The 22,072-nt window shown below is 39.3% G+C and overlaps 1 protein-coding gene across 4 annotated transcripts in view; it reads right to left on the reverse strand.

Moving 5' to 3' along the window:
• LOC124616176 (cyclin-Q) overlaps positions 1-21,402 on the reverse strand; it is a 57,721-nt gene extending 36,319 nt beyond the window's left edge. The window contains exons 1-2 of one of the 4 annotated variants that reach the window (XM_047144460.1): positions 21,307-21,402; positions 10,179-10,323 (exon numbers count right to left, since the gene is read on the reverse strand). In XM_047144460.1, coding sequence (XP_047000416.1) covers positions 10,179-10,296 — 118 coding nt within the window. In that variant the 5' untranslated portion in view covers positions 10,297-10,323; positions 21,307-21,402. Of the gene's footprint in view, positions 1-10,178; positions 10,324-11,156; positions 11,305-21,106; positions 21,240-21,306 lie in introns of those variants that run through there. The other 3 variants (XM_047144458.1, XM_047144461.1, XM_047144459.1) reach the window with 3 other exon arrangements.
• Between the last annotated feature and the right edge of the window lie 670 nt (positions 21,403-22,072).

A 22,072-nucleotide genomic window follows, 5' to 3' on the forward strand; every position in this document is an offset into this window, starting at 1 on the left:
GCTTTTCTGCAGACAAATTACTGTACCAGCAATCCAACAGTTATCTTAAAATACGTGTCTCAAACAAGAATAACAAATTTTCAACAGTTTTCCGATTTTGATAACCAATTCTAACTAAACAAAACTAACTAAAGAAATGAATTAGTCTGTTAGTAGTTAGGTTTTGGAACACAAAACACGAGTTACTACTTTTCAGGATGCAAATTATACTGTTAAACTTTAGAATGTTTTATTGGTTAAGTCACATTACAGCCATTTGTGATACCACTCCCAAGGGGAAGCCACGACATTTGGAACGCGGATTTACTGCAAACTTCGTACGCTCTTAGTACTCCATTAGGACAACAAAATGTATAAGCAGTAGTGCGTACTTCTCAAGCGTTATTGAGAAAATCTCAAGATAATTTCAGTCATCAAATATATAGCTTTGCGTGGCCATTTTTACCAGGAAGTGGCGGCAGCAGAGTGGGTAGCATTCTGAAAATGTATGCTTGTCCATGATTTGAGAAATCCCTTATACCTGGAAGGAGCCTGAAACTACTTGTTACCTCAAAGTTTAGACCAGCACAGATGGCTTTCGAAAGATGTACAATTAATCGTCGCTTTCGACATTACGAGTACAATGGCAAGATGGTATTTTTCGTAAAAACATGGAAAACAAAGTTAAAAGGTACCAGCTGCATTGAATAAATGCTGTTTCTGCATACGCAAGGTATTTTGAGGTTTTCATGGAAAAACAAACCTCGTTAACATTTTCAAAAACCTCTCTTTCAGCCGATAATTTGGAAGTAAACCATGCATAATGCAGCAATTCCTCAAATATCGGTGCTGATAATTGATCATGCAGTATCGAGTGTATTTTAATAGCGTCTTCACGACAAGCAATTTCTTGGTCTTTTTCCATTAAATATGAACAATTTTGAAGACACGGACAAGCATACATTTTCAGTATCACTTTATGTGTTTGGTCATTTACTAGTCGAGAGTTATGATTATTATATTATTTGTGATAATAAAAAATTGTAGACTGTCAAATAACATTGTACATTTAATAAAAGTTCGTCCGATTACATGTATTTTTCCCATTATATCAATTGTAATATAAACAGTAAAGAAAATGACTGTTTAAAAAATAAGAAAAAAAGAAAGAAAAACCTGACAAACGGGACTTAATCTAGCGATCCAGCAATTACGGGCTTGAGCGCTACCCACTCGGCTGCCGCCGCTTCCAGACAAAAACGGTCACGCTCAGGTATTTATTGGACGACCTAAATTATCTTGCGATTTTCTGAATAACGCTTGAGAAGTACGCGCTACTGCTTACACATTTTGTTGTCCTAATGGAGTACTACGAGTGTACGAAGTTTGAAGTAAATCAGCATTCCAAACGTCGTGGTCTCCCCTTGTCAGACCATTTATGGAGTGAAGAATGTACAGGGTGAGTCACCTAAGGCACAACACCCTTTTTATTTTGTGAATGCTTACACACACATCAAAACGCGGTTTCAGCAAATATTATAGTGTCGAGGCCACCTTTTTTTTTTGTCTGGTTAATGTTTTTACTGCTGGTATCAAAGCTATTGAAACAAGCACATTTTTATAACTAAATTTGTTAGCTCTTGAGAAGGTAATTACAGTGACACAACATTTGTTAATGTTGACATTGAAACCTGTCATAAAAAAATTTGAGAAACGTCCTCGAATTTGAGAGCACGGTGGCCGGAATGGCCATTAGTGATGCAAATACTGCCAAGCACAGCTCTTGTGCTATGTTGTGACAATGTCAGCACATTTGGCTGTTTGCATGTTTGCATTGCAACTCACTCATTTCTGCTTCAATATTCATTGCATACAAACACATACAATCTGGAGAAGTTGGAAATACTGGTTTTATATGGTGAATGTGAAAGAAGTGCCATAAAAACAGTACAGTGATATAGGGCTATCTACGTGGTTCGCCAATGTCCAACACGCCAGGTAATTGCACAAATTATTAACACGCTAGTGCGGATAGGCTGCTTGAACGTCAAAAAGATGACAAGAAAGAGAACTGCAACTGGCAGAGAACATTAAGAAGCTGTTCTGGCTACGACGCTAATCAATCTGCACAGTAGTACAAGACATATTACCAAGGAATGTGGAATCAGCCGCAAGAGTATCATTTGCATCCTGCATCGACAGAATTCTCATCACTATCACTGCAGCTACATCATGCTTCGACACATGATTTCAAATGTTATACAGAATTTTTTCGGTTTGCCCTTCAGCAACTGAGAGAGAACTAAGTCTTACCGAAGTGTGCTCTTTTCTGATGAAGTAATGTTTACTAAATATGCTAATTTAAATTTGCACAACAAGTACTACTGAGCAGCCGAAAATACACACTGGCTTCATCAAGGCAACATCAACAGCCGTGGAGCATAAACTTATGGTGTGGCGTCATAGGAAATTACATTGTGGTACCTTACTTCATCTCAGGCGTTCTAAGGGGACATTCATAAGCACTTTTTGATGAACATTTTGCCGATTCTTCTAGAAGATGTACCACTGGATATTCAACAGTGTATGTGGCTGCAACACAACGGTTGTCCAGCTTGCTCATCCCATGTAGCACCAGAAACACTGAGAAAAGGCCTGCAAAGTCTCCAGATTTGACTCTCCTTGATTTCTTCCTTTGAGGAGCACTCAAAGATGCAGTCTACGATAAATCCTTAACTATGCCAGATGAGATATGTCAACAAATTGCCAGTGGGTGCTCTTACATCTGTTCATCATTTCATCTTTTTAACAGCTATTGCAAAGATGCCTTTCAGTCCATGGTCAACAATTTGAAAACATTCTTAAATAAAGCATAAAGTTATCTTTCTGAAAGACAAAACTTACGTTATGTGATTTGGATGGTTACCAAAAATTGTTAGTAAACTGTTTATTTCGTTTACGTTTGTACAAAATTGCACTACAATGTCAAATAAGTCAACAGCGTGTGTCGCATGTAGATTTAACACTTTCATTACACACTTACATTCAGCATGAAATGACATTTTGTTAAGAAGAATATTTATTTTGCAGTGTACAGGTGGTCACCTAAATATTTTTAATAAAATAGTTAGTTCAACAAATGTATCCCACATGACGTAATTTAGAGAATTGTACTCACAGATAGTTGTCTGATACTACGTATTTTAAAGCACACAACTACATACAGCAGAAGGTAGGTCAAATCTCCCTTCTAACATTTAGATATTAACACAGTTGACTTTGCAGCACGTAAGACATCTATTTTTGAAGAATGAACAGCTTATTTCTCTTTTTTAGCTCGTGTACATCTGGGAGGACACACTAAGGTGAAATAGTTTTCCTAAGCACTTTGTGATAGGCTCCATTCTAGCCTATGTCATATTTCCATAGACAACATTCGTAGGTGAACCTGCATCTAGGTCTTAAGTTACTACTGAGTTCAACATCGACATTATGAATGCTATATCACTGCAACTGGCTTCTCAAGAGACCTTAGATGTAATTAGTAAAGGGAGAGAGAGACAGAGAGAGAGAGATTGGGGGGAGCGGAGGGGGGGGGGGGGGGGGGGGGGAGAGAGAGAGAGAGAGAGAGAGAGAGAGAGAGAGAGAGAGAGAGAGAGAGAGAGAGGAGTGTGGGAAGAGAATGCAACCTTGGCACAAAGAAAGGGCTGCAACAGCTTGGAGCCCTGAGCACACCATGCACGAATTCACGGAATTCTCAAAGAGGTTAGAGCCCTCCTCACTCTGGGGAGTGATTTGATTAGTAATTCCCATAATCTTTACCTATTTGCCAAGTTACCCACTCTTTGTAGTTTTGCGGGCAGTGGGGAAGTTTTCAATTGATACAGTAAGGCATGCACAAAAATTTTTGAAGTTTTCGGTAACCTAAGTGAACAAGGCAGTGTCTACAGGTTAGCCAAGGAACAATGTTATTCAGCTATTGCACCCATTGGTTTCTGGTTGTTTTTGGTCTACATCAGTGCAGCCATGACTGATGGAAGACGTTTTGGTGAATTTCAGCTTAGAGTTTGTAGATATTTTATACCTGCTCACATAGAGCAAGAGTCTATTCATATTCACTACATGTGAGTTTGAAGTGAATAAGAACACTCAGCTCAGTATGTTAAGAATATTAAATGTAGTGTCCATGCATTTTAAGTTCCACACAGGAATTGATATTATTAATATCACTTGAGGGGCCTTTGCCAAGCAATACATCACGAGTGTTGGGGAGGCCCACCTCCTTGCAGGAGCTGGAAGAAACGGCCAGACATGTGAAGAACGTTAGACACCTCAATGAGCAATGAGAAACTGACATCAATAAGCAAGAGATATGCACACCATTGGGTAACGCAGCTAATAACAGTTTCGCATTTCAGATCCAGTAGTATTAGCCATCTTAGATGGGACTGTCAAGAGGTTCATCTACATCTACATCTATACTCCACAAGCCACCTTACGGTGTGTGGCGGAGGGTACTTATTGTACCACTATCTGATCCCCCCTTCCCTGTTCCATTCACGAATTGTGCGTGGGAAGAACGACTGCTTGTAAGTCTCCGTATTTGCTCTAATTTCTCGGATCTTTTCGTTGTGATCATTACGCGAGATATATGTGGGCGGTAGTAATATGTTGCCCATCTCTTCCCGGAATGTGCTCTCTCGTAATTTCGATAATAAACCTCTCCGTATTGCGTAACGCCTTTCTTGAAGTGTCCGCCACTGGAGCTTGTTCAGCATCTCCGTAACGCTCTCGCGCTGACTAAATGTCCCCATGACGAATCGCGCTGCTTTTCGCTGGATCATGTCTATCTCTTCTATTAATCCAACCTGGTAAGGGTCCCATACTGATGAGCAATACTCAAGAATCGGACGAACAAGCATTTTGTAAGCTACTTCTTTCGTCGATGAGTCACATTTTCTTAGAATTCTTCCTATGAATCTCAACCTGGCGCCTGCTTTTCCCACTATTTGTTTTATGTGATCATTCCACTTCAGATCGCTCCGGATAGTAACTCCTAAGTATTTTACGGTCGTTACCGCTTCCAATGATTTACCACCTATGGCATAATCGTACTGGAATGGATTTCTGCCCCTATGTATGCGCATTATATTACATTTATCTACGTTTAGGGAAAGCTGCCAGCTGTCGCACCATGCATTAATCCTCTGCAGGTCCTCCTGGAGTACGTACGAGTCTTCTGATGTTGCTACTTTCTTGTAGACAACCGTGTCATCTGCAAATAGCCTCACGGAGCTACCGATGTTGTCAACTAAGTCATTTATGTATATTGTAAACAATAAAGGTCCTATCACGCTTCCCTGCGGTACTCCCGAAATTACCTCTACATCTGCAGATTTTGAACCGTTAAGAATGACATGTTGTGTTCTTTCTTCTAGGAAATCCTGAATCCAATCACAAACCTGGTCCGATATTCCGTAAGCTCGTATTTTTTTCACTAAACGTAAGTGCGGAACCGTATCAAATGCCTTCCTGAAGTCCAGGAATACGGCATCAATCTGCTCGCCAGTGTCTACGGCACTGTGAATTTCTTGGGCAAATAGGGCGAGCTGAGTTTGACATGATCTGTCTGCGGAATCCATGTTGGTTATGATGAAGGAGATTTGTATTATCTAAGAACGTCATAATACGAGAACACAAAACATGTTCCATTATTCTACAACAGATTGACGTAAGCGAAATAGGCCTATAATTATCTACATCTACATCTATAATCCGCGAGCCACCTTACGGTGTGTGGCGGAGGGTACTTATTGTACCACTATCTGATCCCCCCTTCCCTGTTCCATTTACGAATTGTGCGTGGAAAGAACGACTGCTTGTAAGTCTCCGTATTTGCTCTAATTTCTCGGATCTTTTCGTTGTGATCATTACGCAAGATATATGTGGGCGGTAGTAATATGTTGCCCATCTCTTCCCGGAATGTGCTCTCTCGTAATTTCGATAATAAACCTCTCCGTATTGCGTAACGCCTTTCTTGAAGTGTCCGCCACTGGAGCTTGTTCAGCATCTCCGTAACGCTCTCGCGCTGACTAAATGTCCCCATGACGAATCGCGCTGCTTTTCGCTGGATCATGTCTATCTCTTCTATTAATCCAACCTGGTAAGGGTCCCATACTGATGAGCAATACTCAAGAATCGGACGAACAAGCGTTTTGTAAGCTACTTCTTTCGTCGATGAGTCACATTTTCTTAGAATTCTTCCTATGAATCTCAACCTGGCGCCTGCTTTTCCCACTATTTGTTTTATGTGATCATTCCACTTCAGATCGCTCCGGATAGTAACTCCTAAGTATTTTACGGTCGTTACCGCTTCCAATGATTTACCACCTATGGCATAATCGTACTGGAATGGATTTCTGCCCCTATGTATGCGCATTATATTACATTTATCTACGTTTAGGGAAAGCTGCCAGCTTTCGCACCATGCATTAATCCTCTGCAGGTCCTCCTGGAGTACGTACGAGTCTTCTGATGTTGCTACTTTCTTGTAGACAACCGTGTCATCTGCAAATAGCCTCACGGAGCTACCGATGTTGTCAACTAAGTCATTTATGTATATTGTAAACAATAAAGGTCCTATCACGCTTCCCTGCATCTGATTTATGACCCTTCTTGAAAATGGGAACGACCTGCGCTTTCTTCCAGTCGCTAGGTACTTTACATTCTTCCAGCGATCTACGATAAATTGCTGATAGAAAGGGGGCAAGTTCTTTAGCATAATCACTGTAGAATCTTAAGGGTATCTCGTCTGGTCCGGATGCTTTTCCGCTACTAAGTGATAGCAGTTGTTTTTCAATTCCGATATCGTTTATTTCAATATTTTCCATTTTGGCGTCCGTGCGACGGCTGAAGTCAGGGACCGTGTTACGATTTTCCGCAGTGAAACAGTTTCGGAACACTGAATTCAGTATTTCTGCCTTTCTTCGGTCGTCCTCTGTTTCGGTGCCATCGTGGTCAACGAGTGACTGAATAGGGGATTTAGATCCGCTTACCGATTTTACATATGACCAAAACTTTTTAGGGTTCTTGTTTAGATTGTTTGCCAATGTTTTATGTTCGAATTCATTGTATGCTTCTCTCATTGCTCTCTTTATGCTCTTTTTCGCTTCGTTCAGCTTTTCCTTATCAGCTATGATTCGACTACTCTTAAACCTATGATGAAGCTTTCTTTGTTTCCGTAGTACCTTTCATACATGATTGTTATACCATGGTGGATCTTTCCCCTCGCTTTGGACCTTAGTCGGTACGAACTTATCTAAGGCGTACTGGACGATGTTTCTGAATTTTTTCCATTTTTGTTCCACATCCTCTTCCTCAGAAATGAACGTTTGATGGTGGTCACTCAGATATTCTGCGATTTGTGCCCTATCACTCTTGTTAAGCAAATATATTTTCCTTCCTTTCTTGGCATTTCTTATTACACTTGTAGTCATTGATGCAACCACTGACTTATGATCACTGATACCCTCTTCTACATTCACGGAGTCGAAAAGTTTCGGTCTATTTGTTGCTATGAGGTCTAAAACGTTAGCTTCACGAGTTGGTTCTCTAACTATCTGCTCGAAGTAATTCTCGGACAAGGCAGTCAGGATAATGTCACAAGAGTCTCTGTCCCTGGCTCCAGTTCTGATTGTGTGACTATCCCATTCTATACCTGGTAGATTGAAGTCTCCCCCTATTACAATAGTATGATCACGAAACTTCTTCACGACGTTCTGCAGGTTCTCTCTGAGGCGCTCAACTACTACGGTTGCTGATGCAGGTGGTCTATAGAAGCATCCGACTATCATATCTGACCCACCTTTGATACTTAACTTAACCCAGATTATTTCACATTCGCATTCGCTAATAACTTCACTGGATATTATTGAATTCTTTACTGCTATAAATACTCCTCCACCATTGGCGTTTATCCTATCCTTGCGGTATATATTCCATTCTGTGTCTAGGATTTCGTTACTGTTCACTTCCGGTTTTAACCAACTTTCCGTTCCTAATACTATATGCGCACTATTTCCTTCAATAAGAGATACTAATTCAGGAACCTTGCCCTGGATACTCCTGCAGTTTACCAATATTACGTTAACTTTTCCTGTTTTTGGTCTCTGAGGACGGACGTTCTTTATCAACGATGATAATGTCCTCTCTGGTAAGCCGTCAGGTATTTTATCGTTTCGCCCAAGGGGGGGTCCCTCTAACCTAAAAACCCCCGTGTGCACGCCACACGTACTCTGCTACCCTAGTAGCTGCTTCCGGTGTGTAGTGCACGCCTGACCTGTCTAGGGGGGCCCTACAGTTCTCCACCCAATAACGGAGGTCGATGAATTTGCAACCACTATAGTCGCAGAGTCGTCTGAGCCTCTGGTTTAGACCATCCACACGGCTCCAAACCAGAGGACCGCGATCGACTCTGGGCACTATGCTGCAGATATTAAGCTCAGCTTGCACTCCGCGTGCGATGCTGGTTGTCTCACCAAATCAGCCAGCCGCCGGAAGGAACCAAGGATGGCCTCAGAACCCAAGCGGCAGGCGTCATTCGTTCATAGGTACCCTGGAGACAATTCCTGTGGCAGGCAGTCCCAGTAAGGTGCCATATATGTCAGAAATGCTCTCTGGGACTAGTTTTGCAGGCTAATGGATTCAGCAGGCTGAACAACAGTGGCAGAGCAGAACATTACTGTCAGCATCTAGGTGAGGTGGGTAAACACGGGAGTATTGTCTGTCAACACCCAATGGAGGAGTTTAGCCTTAGCAGTTGCAACAGGGAATGGGGAGAGGGATGTACTTAGTGACCACTGTTTGTAGAGTTGTAATCTTAGTCATACACTTCATATTTTAATATTCTGAGAAAATATTTACTGTTTTCAGTGAATGGTTCTACCAGATTCTTCAGTTTTCAGTTAACCTTAACCCAAAAACTTAAATCTAATTAATGTGTAGTAGCAGATGTGACTTTTCAAAACAAATGCCATATGTAACATTTTCAGGCTTTGGATTATACTTAACACATAATTAAACCTTTAAAAAGCATGTTAAAAATGGAAAACAATAAAATTAATAATTTTTTCTTATTTTTTGCAGTGGTCTTAACACCAAGAATTTGCAGTGGTCTTAACACCAAGAATTTAAGACATTTCACCTTATTTACACCTAATTATGCTGAAATCAGGCAGACTATTGCGTTAATTCTGAAAGCAATTTGTCCATTTTATTGTTGTTGTGGTCTTCAACGAAAACTGGTTTGATGGAGCCCTCCATGTTTGTCTAAGCAGTTACTTAGTACCTGCCTAATTACTGCAACCTGACTGAACTTGTTTCCTGTACTCAAACTTTAACTATTCCTTGAAGAAACACAATATGTCTCTCAAACATATTCTTTTTAGTCATGCAGTACCATAGATTTCTATTTCCCAGATTCGATTCAGTACCTCTCCGTTACTTATCTGAGATACCCATCTCACCTTCAATATCACATTTCGAAAGCTTCTATCCACTTCTTATCAATTCTGTTTATTGTCCACAATTCACTTTCCTATTAGGCTACACAGCAGGCAAATTAATTCAGAAAAGAAACTGTAATACTTAAATTTACACGCAATGTTAAAATATATCTGTTCTTTCAGAAAAGCTTTTCTCTATCTTTATGAAATTTCTTGTAGAGATTATGGTGAACTTTGAAGATAACACTAAAATTATAATACCTGCTCCTCAGTTCTCCTGTTAAACCATCTTTACCTAACAACTTCCAGGCTTTCTAAACCACTAATATTATTTACTTTATTTCTCAGTCCTCAACAGCTCTGCTTCTACTTTAGGCATGTTACACAGCTCTCAAAATGATTTCTTCTGCCATTTCTCCCTAACAGCAGTAAGTGAAATATTCAAGTTGTTTTTAATTTTGTCCAGTTGGCTACACTTACAAACAGACAGAAAATATTCATGTTTCCACAGAAATCCTAGTCCAGAGATTTTGAAACAATTCCTTCTATCTTAGCAAATGAGCAGAAGCATTTTCAAGAGAGAGGAGGGGGAAATCGGCTAACTATATCTCTATAAAGAGCGAGAGCAATTGGGTACAGACAAGAAATGCAAAAAACAGAACATGACCACCACAAAGGGAGAAAAGTACTACTCACCACATTCAAAAATAAATCTAACTGTAATGAAAGTGCCCTCTGACTGCCTATAGTCTACCACAGGTAGTGGCTTCATCTTATCCCTCTGCATCTGCATTACATCGATTACATCCTTCATCTTATGTCTCTCACCGCCACCACCAAGCTGGAAAAAAAATTAACAACCTATGAAACCCTCACAATACAAAATGATACTTTAACTAACTTTTTTTACCTATAACTCATGTAAGAAAATAGTTTTACAATTCACCATCCCCACAGACATTAATCATAACTTTTGGACATAGAAGTTTATTATTTACAAATGACACGATATAAAACACATCCAATGGTACAGTGGAAGAAACTCCCAACAGCATTATGCAAGAAACTAATACTGTATGGGAGCCAACAGCATTATACAAGAAACTAATACTGTATGGAAGGAAAAAAATAATTTCTGTTGCTACTTTCTTTTTATTGAAAATGTGAGAAATTACAGAGTTGCAACTTCTGCACAAAGATACAATGTGACATCATGATGGCAAATAGACCTGCATCTGAACCTATAATTGTTTTTGTGATGGAGTATTGCAGGTCAGATCCAGTAAAGTATTTTTAGTCTTGTGGTGATTGCTGAACAAAGAATGGCAGGGCAATAAAGTGAACAATTTCACTGCTGAAAATGCTTGAAGGTCATGTGCAAGAGTTTCCATTTGCAGTAACACAGAAGAGGAAATACAGAAGTTCAAATACAAGCAAAAATAACTCTAAACAGTGAAAAATATCAATTTTTTTACAATATAAAGTAATTTGATGGATAAAAAAATCTAATAATGAAGCAGTGGCAGGAGACCACACATATAAAAAAAGTTTCACATATGCAAGCTTTTGGAGACTGTGGCTCCTTCTGGCAGAAGGGTCGAAGGGGGTAGGAAGAGGTGTGAAGGGAAAGGACTGGAGAGGCTTAGGAAACGGGTTAGAGTTCAGAAAACTCACCCAGAACACCATGTCGTCATCATCCTGCCCGGTAAGTCTCCCCTGACAAGGGGTTCTGGGTGACTTTTCTGAACTCCATCTCTTTTCCTTAACCTCTCCAGTCCTTTTCCTTCACCGCTCTTCCTTCCCCTTCAATCCTTCTGCCTGGAGGAGGAGCCACTGGCACCAAAAGCCTGCATACATAAGGTTTTTTTGAATGTGTGCTCTCCTGCTGCCACTTGGTGAATGGATTTTTGTCAATCCAATTAGTTATAACTCTAAACTGTGACCCATTAAAAACAGTCAAAGTATCTTCACCACATCAAGCCAATAATTTGATGATACTCATACTTACAATGAGGGTCATTTAGTGCCCTCAGAAGGTTTACACATATTACAGACAATGTCAGTCTCATTTATTAAGAGTCAGCAATATTATTGGGTATGAAATACATACAGCCAACCATCTATTTCTCTGCTGTAAATGCTTGCACACTGAATGTCTACGTCATCACCTGATGACCTGACTTTAATGTCGTGTCACCAAAAATGAACAAACAACCAGCAACCTGTCAGGGGAACCCTATTTAGCAAACTGACAGCAGTCACCATGAAACTCAATGCAAAAGCAATCAAAAAGGTGTACAAGCCACCACTTTGTCTGCTCACTGATTTTTTTCATCAACATTCTAATAGCCAATATCTAAGATGTTGATTTTCTGCAGCGTCTCCATTGATTACAATCAGTTATGCCAATAGAACATATCCAGTAACCGATCATCTTTACTAACTTACAACTGTGAAAACAATTTTAGGTACAATGTGATGATATTCGCAAATCACACCCGCTACTTTACATAGAACTACTTACAGTTCTTGCACAGCAATGCAAAACATTTAATAAATTAACCACAGTTTCAGTTGGTACAATAAAAGCAGTTTTATCACCATCGAGTGTACAACACACAGTTTGGGGCATATGACATTTTATACATGGAAGTTTGATTCTTTAAAGAATTGGGTGAGAGGATTTAGTGGTATGTATGGCAATCAGGGCCTTCGTAGCATTTGTGTAATAAACTGAGTCAAGGTGTGGCAAGTATCCCCAAAAATGAAAAAGAAACCTGACAATGGTAGAGAAGTAGTGATGAAAATTTTAATAGTACGTTTTTGTGTTAAATGATGTTAAATTTAAGGCACAAAAAGAGTGGAATGGTTGATATTAACCACAGACTATACTGACTAACTTCATATGATCTTCTGACCCAGGAAAGAGTATAAAAGTATTAAGGTTATAATGTAATGAATACATCAAAAACTGACCAATGGGCACATTCATTGGTGAGGGCAGGAGTTGAGGAAAGCAATGTGACACCATGTTCTTAAAGACTCAGAAGCAGGCAGAAGGTTGTCTGAAATGGTAGCATGATATGAGGTAAGGTGAGCGTTTTGCTGCTGTAAGTGACATCAGTGGGATGCAACAATGCGTCTCAGCGACCACATGCGGTCTGCAGTACCATGTCAACCTCCCATGGCCAGTGAGACTTCTACAGCCATTGTGGGGAAATTCTAGCTACTAATAAGAGTGAAGTCAGCCCTTAATGTGTAGCCTGTATGAGGAAGAGTCTCAACTGTAAAACTGGTCCAATTCAGTGTGCCACAGAGAGGGAGGACCTGCTACCATTCTGGGGAACGGATTCTAACTGCATTAACTTGTTAAGAAATAAATTAGCCGTGGTCAATAACTTTACTGTGCTGGATCAGAACTGTTTTTGATGGTTACTTAGAATATAACATTCAGACTTATTATTTGAACTCCTGATTTTTCTTTCATCTGTCTTAAGCATTACAAACTAAGCATTAACACCTTTCTTATCAAATGCTGTCAGGTGAAGGATAAGACAAGGTAGGGAATGACTTGCCATCACCACATCGAGAGCAGCATTCTGAAGACTTCAACTAAGTGGACATTATAAGTACCTACAACTTTAATAACGGTCATCCACTTCAACAGTTATGTCTCTGTTGTCACTTGTTACTGGAGTCACAAATACTCTCTGCACCAAATTGTTGTAAAGTTTTAATTACTTCTGTCATTATTATGTAAGTGAGGGCTACACTTTTTCCAGAAAGTCCAGGCTTGTATTTTAGCACTGCTGCTGAGTAAATTGCATACAGAGCTTGGACAGAATGGGAGGAGTGGCTTCAGTGTACAGAGAATCTCCACGAGTTAGCTGCAGCTGACAATACAGTGAGAGCCAGCCGTGAGAGGGTAAGTACCAGACACTAGCTGCCCTGAACTAGGAGGCTTTGTACATTTTTACAACCCTCAGTGACGAAACAAGAAATTTCCAGCTGGCTCTTTAAAGGATGCCTTTCAAGTATTGCAATATTAACAGGGAACAAGCTTAGGTTAGAACCATGATACTTGACGAAGAGAGGTAATACTACGAAATTTGATATGCTTACTATAATTGCAGCCAGTAGAAAATAAGCAAAGATAGTATGCGGCCAATATCATTTGGTTCAGTACAGGGGGCAAACAAGCAAGGTTAAGTGATATGGGCCTCACTAGCAGCAACTGCGAACTGAAAATTAACTGTATCAAAACAAGCAAATCAAAGTAACAGACTTGTTACAGAAGTTGATCACATTCTTGACAATCCTTAGTGGACAGTGTGATGGAGTCTTAGTTTAACTGGCACCCATGACAGGACAGTCCCCCCCCCCTCCTCCCCCCCCCCACACACACACACACTTAGCGGTCAGAGGGGTGCAAGAGAAAAATGAAATACAGATGCACCATTACGAGTATAAGATGAACAGATTGATACAGGTGAGCACCATGGTGAGATAAATGGAGAATCTTGAGAGATTACGAAGGAACTAAATGAGGGGCAAGAAGATAGGGGAGACCGAAATTCTGAGGAATCAAGAGTACGCCAGCCCACAAAGTACTATAAATATGGGGATAGAAACATTATTGCTACAAATATGGGAAGAGTTGACAGAAAAATCTGAATTTTTTAAATTCATCATAGGTTCATTGGAATAAAAAATTAAAACAGACTCAGAATCTCTGGAAGTACAGATTTTAAAAGCTGATGAGACTTCGAGATTGCAATGGTGAAATCTATGAATACAGGCTTAGGATTCTTGAAAAAGGGATTGGTTGCCATGAATATGGGTTTAGAAGGGATATTCGAGACAGTCGGGAAGGAAGTGAAATCTGTTTAAATTTGAATGGATGAAGAATGACATTTGAAATCATTTTATATGGACAGATAAGCAAAGTAGATGAGAAAGTAACCATCAAAATCAAGAACATTAGGGAAGAAACGAAAGACAATCTAGAAATAATTGATTTGCGAAAATCATTCTGAAATGACAGGGGAAGTAGCTAGCATTCTGAAGGCAACTATGAAGGACAGAAAATTTAGGGAACAGATCCCCTGGAACCGAAGAAAAAGTACATGAAGAAAATGTATAATCACCCTCCACTGATGATGTCACACCGGATTCAAGCCAATGGCCAGAGATTATACACAGCATTAACTAATAGGCCTATGTGGGAACCCTCTGGGGGTGCTAGACCAATATATACGTAAGGTCTTTTTTTTTCCTTTATTAGAGACATTTTTGTTGTTACATGTTTGCTTAATTTCTGCCTTTTCCCTTTTAATTTCCAGCTTGACCCTAAAGATACGGTTTCATTTGGGAAGTATTACATCAAAGCCTTCTTATATCTTAGTTGCCATGGTAATAGTAAATAAACAAATCCTTTTATTACTAAGAACACTATCAGTAGCAGAAGGTTGGTAGTGTATGGTTGTAAAGAGCCTGCATCCAATGAATATGTTTGCCTCGGATGCCAAGGCTGTATGGGAGGGAACGTTTGACATGGAAAGAATGGCAACTGTCAAAAAGTACATACTGTTGTTTGTTGATAGTTTGAATGTGGACAGAAGTGTGTAGCTGGTCTTCAGTGAGGATAAGATCAACATCAAAGAAAGTAGCATGTGATTTGGAATAGGATCATGTGAAATTTAATTGGAGAAAGTATTCAGAGATTCCAGGAATTTTAGCATCTGAACCTCACCATGAGTCCATATGGCCCCCTCCCATGCCTGTTACGCACAATACACTTAGCTTCTCACTCTTATTAACTCATGCACGAAGTTTTAGTGGTAATCTCTGTCTTGCATATTATCCTGCCTTGCACCTTTAAGGTCTCAGGTTTTCAAATCTCATCCAAAGCTGTCCCCAACAATCAGTCTTTCCTTTTCATCCCATACGGTGTCTGACCTGACCCGCAGTTCTGGGAGACTTCCCCAAAATCTAGCCCTTTTCCTATACCTCTCCAGTCTATTTCCTTCACCCATCACCCTTCGCCTTCAACCCTTCTGCCCGAAGCAGGAGCCACTGGTTCTGAAAGTTTGCCAATCGCAAAAGTCTTATGTGTGTGTTCTGCTGCCACTTAGCGAGTAATTTTTTATCTGTTCAATTAAATAATTGTTATCAATAATTGTTTTCATCTTACTTTTCTCTGGAACCCAAACTGAACTTCTCCGAGGTTGTCTTCCACCAATCTTTCTATTCTTGACTACTGAATTAAACTGACTGTTCAGAAATACTTACACCCATCAGCATCTACCTTCTTTGGAATTTGCAATATTACACTCTTTTTGAAGACTGAGGGTACTTTGCCTGTCTCACATCTCAGGTGGAATAGTTTCGTCATAATGTGCATTTTGTACTTCTCACGGCGTAATGAATGGTCCATTAAATTTCGGGAATGCAGCCATGCAAATAAAATTTCCTCCACTGATATTTTGGCCGCATATTGTCCGGCCATCCTCAGAGTGTCAAGTGTACATAAGCCAGCGATCCTCTTAGAGGTAACATGATTTGTTCCTCAAGATGCGCAGTCACAACCAAAATGTGATCAAACATTGATAATTTGCAATAACAGTAGACATGACCACTCTGCTCACTAACATCTCATAAGGTGCAGCCACGAGATTCTGTTTTTCTGTTCAGATTTGCCTGATGCATGACTTTGCAACTGCACAACATGCGCATTTTTGCGTACATAATTTCCTGGAAATTTAGGCTGTATGTATATAGCGTTGCTTGCTGGCTTCAGTGGGAATCTTTGCACTTTTTAGCAGACAACGAGTAGCTGGGGACCATGTGTCTTCAAAGGGACTATGCTTAAATTTATAGATGATTACATACAAAGAAATGTCGTACGGAATGACACTTCTAAAGATTATTTGAACAAACATTTGAGATAGGATGCCCAGAGCATCAGGTGTTAAATACAAAGTTTCCAGTCATATTACTTTAAAGACTAGGGCATTGTTAAGTTTCGCAGTAGGAAAACGGAAGAATAGGCCAGAAATTTATGAAAAGTGTATATGAAGATTGTGGACGAATATTCATGCTTTGGTGACTTAATAGGTGCCCCACATCTGAACAAAACAAATAATGGGCTATGTGTAGCTAACAAACATGTACACACAGAAATGAAGGGTACTGTTGGAGGAGAGAGAAAAAAAAAAAAAAAAAAACACCTCCATCCTAGTGAACTCTGGTATCTATGCAATTTGCTAATTTGTCGAGTCCAAAGATGTTAGTCTACACTGCCTATAATCTTTCATGATTAAAATTGTGTGAACAAATTTATTTATACAATACAATAGAAGGATTGGAAGTTAGTTAACCTCCACACAGCGACTAAGAACGTCCCTTAAGTATTTCCCAGTTTTGGAAATAATTATTGAAATGCTATGTCTTGAAATGTGAAATAAATAGTTAAAACTGGTATATATGTCGCCAGTTGCTGCTAATGAAATGTTATTGTCAGCCATATGGCTGCTGTTTCCCCAAGCAGAAAATTCAAAATTTCGCTGTAACTTCCATCTTAAATTTACAAACTAAACGTTGTCACTTTGCATTTCTCGTACCTCTGTCCTTCAGGTACTTCTTTACCTACACTCCTGTTTGTGTTTTCACTTTCTGTCACTTCTTTTTCATCACAACAAACGCAGCACAAGCTTCCAAACAAAGAAGGGGATCCATAACATGCTGCTTGCACACCAAGGCATGTGGAGACGAGGATGTCCATGCTTTTTTCCACAAATTTTGTGCATGCACTTTTATTTCCGTGCATCTGGGATTACGCACAAGGAAAGAGGCATCGTGTAGTTTTTGGAAACATAAGAGCATGTGAAAAATTCAGATCTTATGCAGATTACGTTTATTTCCAATGTCACATCATGTAACAAGCAGCTAACGAATGGTGAAAACTATATACAACTTGGTAATAATTACATCGTGTGTTCCTCCCCTAGCAATTGCGCAAACCTCTATAATACGACAAAAAAGTTACTAAGAGAGTTTAATATGGAACTATTTCTCCGAGACTTATCAACAACTGCACTTTCTTTTTTCTTAGATTAGATTCAGTTTTTGTTCCATAGATCCAAAAAATGGGATGATTCTCATGGGTGTGGAACATGTCAGAAAATATAACATACAAACATAAAACATTTGAATATAATACTTACTACCCTGAACATTTGTCAGGAGATTGTCGAAATAGGTGAACACAATGTGGTAAACTGGAATAGCTAATATTTACAGAATTAACATGCTGTCAGAATGAAACAGTGTTATGCACTATTAATAAATTTACCATAAACAAAATACCTAATCTTGACTGTTGTGACTAAGTGCTGTCAAAACTGAAATCTGATAGACATTTTTACTTAAGCTGGCTTAACAGTCTCTGTTAAGATATTCATCTATAGAGTAGGAGTTGCCTATCAAAAAGTCTTTCGAACTCTGTTTAAACCATGCTTACCTGAAACCAAGTTTTTAATGGTTGCTGGCAATTTACTGAATATGTGTGTTCCTGAATATTGGACCGCTTTTTGGACCAAGGTAAGTAATTTTAGGTCTTTATGTGGATTGTTCTTATTCCTAGTATTGATACTATGTATTGAGCTATTGGTTGGAAATAGAGATATATTACTTGCAACGAATTCTAGTAAGGAATAAATAAACTGAGAAGCACTGGTTAGAATACAAAGTACCTTGAACAGTTTTCTAGATGATGTTCTTGAATTTACACAACAAATGATTCTTATCACATGCTTTTGCACCCTAAAAACTTTTGCTCGGTTTGATGAGTTACCCCAGAATATGATCCCATATGATATAATAGAATGAAAGAAAGCAAAGTATGCAAGTTTTTTTATATTTGTAGCTCCTACATCCAACATCATACTCACGGCAAATACAGGGTTGTTTAGGCGCTTAAGCAATTCTGTGGTACTCCCTTCCCAACTGAATTTATTATCAAGTTGTAATCCCAGAAATTTAACACTGTCAACCACTTCGATCTGTATGTCTTCATATGTTATACATATGCTGGAAGGAAATCTCTTACAGGTTCTGAACTGCTTATAGTGGGTCTCCTCAAAGTTTAATGACAGTGAATTAACATTAAACCACTTATTAAGGTCAGTGAAAATTTGATTAGCAGCTATTTCTAAATCTGTACTTGACTTGCTACTTATTGCAATGTCTGTATCATCTGCAAACAAAACAAACTTAGCATCTGGCAATGTAACAGATGAGAGGTCATTAATGTACACAAGAAAAAGCAATGGACCCAAGATGGAACTTTGAGTAACACCACATTTAATTAATTCCCAATTGGATGAAGACTGACTGCTTACTGCACAGCTATTTTGCAACGACACCCTTTGTTTCCTGTCAGATAGATAAGACGCAAACCATTTTGCAGCATTGCTGGCGACACCACAATATTCTAACTTACTTAAGAGAGTGCTGCAGTTCACATAGTCAAAGGGTTTTGACAGGTCACAGAAAATGCCAGTAGCCTCTAATTTATTATCTAATGAATTAAGTACATTCTCACTGTACGTATAAAAAGCTTTCTCTATCAGAATCCTTAAGAAGTCCAAACTGTGACTTGGACAATATATTATTTTCAGTCAGGTGCTTAAGAAGACGCTTGAACACAATGTTTTCAAATATTTTTGAGAAAACCGGCAAAAGTGATACTGGTCTATAGTTCGATGGTACCTCTTTATCCCCCTTCTAGTAAAGAGGCCTAACTTCAGCATTTTTTTTAGCCAGTCTGGAAATGTTTCACTGATAAGAGATTGATTACACAAATAACTTAATACAGAACTCAATTCGCACGAGCACTCTTTAATTAACTTCGCTGATATGTTGTTATACCCACTGGAATAGGCCTACTTAGATTTTAAGGACTTTATGACGGATGCTACTTCTGTTGGAGACACGAATTATTTGTAAACACTGGTCTCAGATAGGCCTACTCTATTGCACTATTCACCGAACCTGATAACCCCAAGCTGTCACTAACAGAAATGAAGTAGGCTACTTGTTTCGAGGGTTGTTCATAGATAGTAGATACACTCTCCTTTTTGTCCCACATGATATCTTTATTCCTTGTGTAATCCATGGTTTACATTTTGGTCTCTGTGTGATTTGAGTTACCTGTAGGAAGTGCTTTTTTTCTAAAAAAAAGTTTGAGGGCACACTGACATTGGATATAATGCAGCGAAAATTACTCATAACTGAAGCATGGGATACCACTCATCTGCTTTTAGCCACGACGTCTTCAGCATGCCGGAAAAAAGGAGAGGGAGAGGGAGAAGTGGTATCAGACTCTTCAGTTGACTTAGCTCAAATGAAGCACGCAATACCGAGAGACAAACATACAAGAGAATGTGGTATCGAACACTTCAGTTTACGTCACCTCAAATGAAGCACAGTTTGTTAGTTTTCTGCTCATCTCTCACGTCCACCTTAAAAGTTGCAACGAAAGACAGGACACACTGTAAAACTTCGCACAACCGACAAGAATGGAACAGCAAGCGCAAACGAATAAAGAACAACAAAATAGAGACAGCAATGAATGATGAAGGATCATGGTAGCGGGACCGTAGAGACACCTATTGGTAGCTCGGCGTTTGAGCGTACGCATATCCGTTTAGCACTACCATCGCTCACTATTAGCGGGCGAGGGCACTACACGCTTGTCGAACTGGCTGCCAGCGATTCAGTTGTTGAGAACAGTTGCCGCAGCTTCAAAATGCTTGAAACAGTGAATGACATCTTTTCTCCCACCAAAAACTGCATTGGTATCGTTCCGTATTGCAATTACCACCACAAAAAAATGGAATAAAAAATTTACGTTCGTGAAATAAATCTTTGGCACTCTTCCAAGTTCTCAATATCGTAAAAAAAATTACTTTGTAGACGAAAAAGTTTAGGGGTACGCATCCCCCAGCGTTCCCCAGAAAAACAGCACTGCCTCTAGTGAAAAACAATTTTCAAAAGAGGAGGTAAGTTTATTAACGAATGCTTTGCATTTTCCTTTTGAGTCAGAAGTATTTCAGGCTAAACATCTATCCAGTTCATGTGTTTGAGCAATTTCCTGAGTTCCTCAATTTTTATTACCCTCGTGTACTCAGATTTAATCAATTTCATATCCTGACATGTTTCAACATTTAACACAAGATGTTGCATGTCATGAATCAGGTAGCCCATTTACTACTGGTTTTGTGATAAGACTTTTTTCCCTAGATGTGTTTACAAAGATATGATCAATAGCAGTCTCAGAGCATTTACATATCCTAGTTGCAAAGTTCACAGTAGGAACTAAATTGAATGATAATGTTACTGATTGCAATAACTTTTCACTGACAGAGCTTTTCAATAAATCTGCATTAAAATCACCAGCAACCACTATTTCCTTGTTTTTTTACCAAGAGATGGAACAAGAGAGCTTCCATTTTTTTTTAAGGTTAAAATTTCAAATGGTTCAAATGGCTCTGAGCACTGTGGGACTTAACATCTAAGGTCATCAGTCCCCTAGAACTTAGAGCTACTTAAACCTAACTAACCAAAGGACATCACAAACATCCATGCCCGAGGCAGGATTCGAACCTGCGACCGTAGCGGTCTTGCGGTTCCAGACTGCAGCACCTTTAACCGCACGGCCACGGAGGAACATCCAAACATTAAACAATAGCCAAAATATAGTACACGTACTATTTACAAGGCTGAAACAACAATTATGATTCATTTCAAATTTATTTTATACCTGTATCTTAATCCAAACTTAAGCTTCCTTCCCTTTCACTTACACGCTAAGTCCACACTTCGCACCAAGCTTTATAAACAAACAACAATCAAAATTCATATACGTCAAAGATAGCACTACTTCAACGGATACCAACTTTAGATTTGCGCCAGTAAGTAACTGGCACGAACTTACTCGACTGCATACACACAGTTAACACAGACAGGCGAGCTACAAACCTATTTCACTGTATTAGTCACAATGATGGAAAGCATTCCTTGTGGTGTATTCCCATCGACTCCAAAGCTATTTGCCGTAGAGCGTTAGCATCGCCTACCACGATATGTCGAGTGTGGACAATTTAGTGATTTGTGGTGTCCTCACTATTAATACTTCAAGTTAGAAGCAAAAGAAAAGAGAAGCGCTATCGTCTTTGATCGACGAAAACATGCGTTAGAAGACGAGGCAGAAATAACCTATAACCTACTACAAAACTGAGTTTGGAAAATCTAACTTCACTAGGATGTAATCCTCCGATTTTGAAAATTCGGGAGAGTGTTAGTTAGTTAGTTACTTTCATTTTCCATGGATCATTTTCCCCGATAACTCGTCATGATGTGTAAAGACTCATTTTTCATTCATATTTCTCTGGTATGTGGTGCCATAATTCGTTCAAAAATCGACACAGACTTCACGAAAGAAATTCGAGTCAACAAAAGACTAACTCTTACCTCTGGTCTCCACATATATTTATCAAAGAGCGCGCAAGATTCTAAACCCGAAATTT

The sequence above is a fragment of the Schistocerca americana genome, chromosome 5 (genome assembly GCF_021461395.2).
Source record: "Schistocerca americana isolate TAMUIC-IGC-003095 chromosome 5, iqSchAmer2.1, whole genome shotgun sequence".
NCBI classification, from domain to species: domain Eukaryota; kingdom Metazoa; phylum Arthropoda; class Insecta; order Orthoptera; family Acrididae; genus Schistocerca; species Schistocerca americana.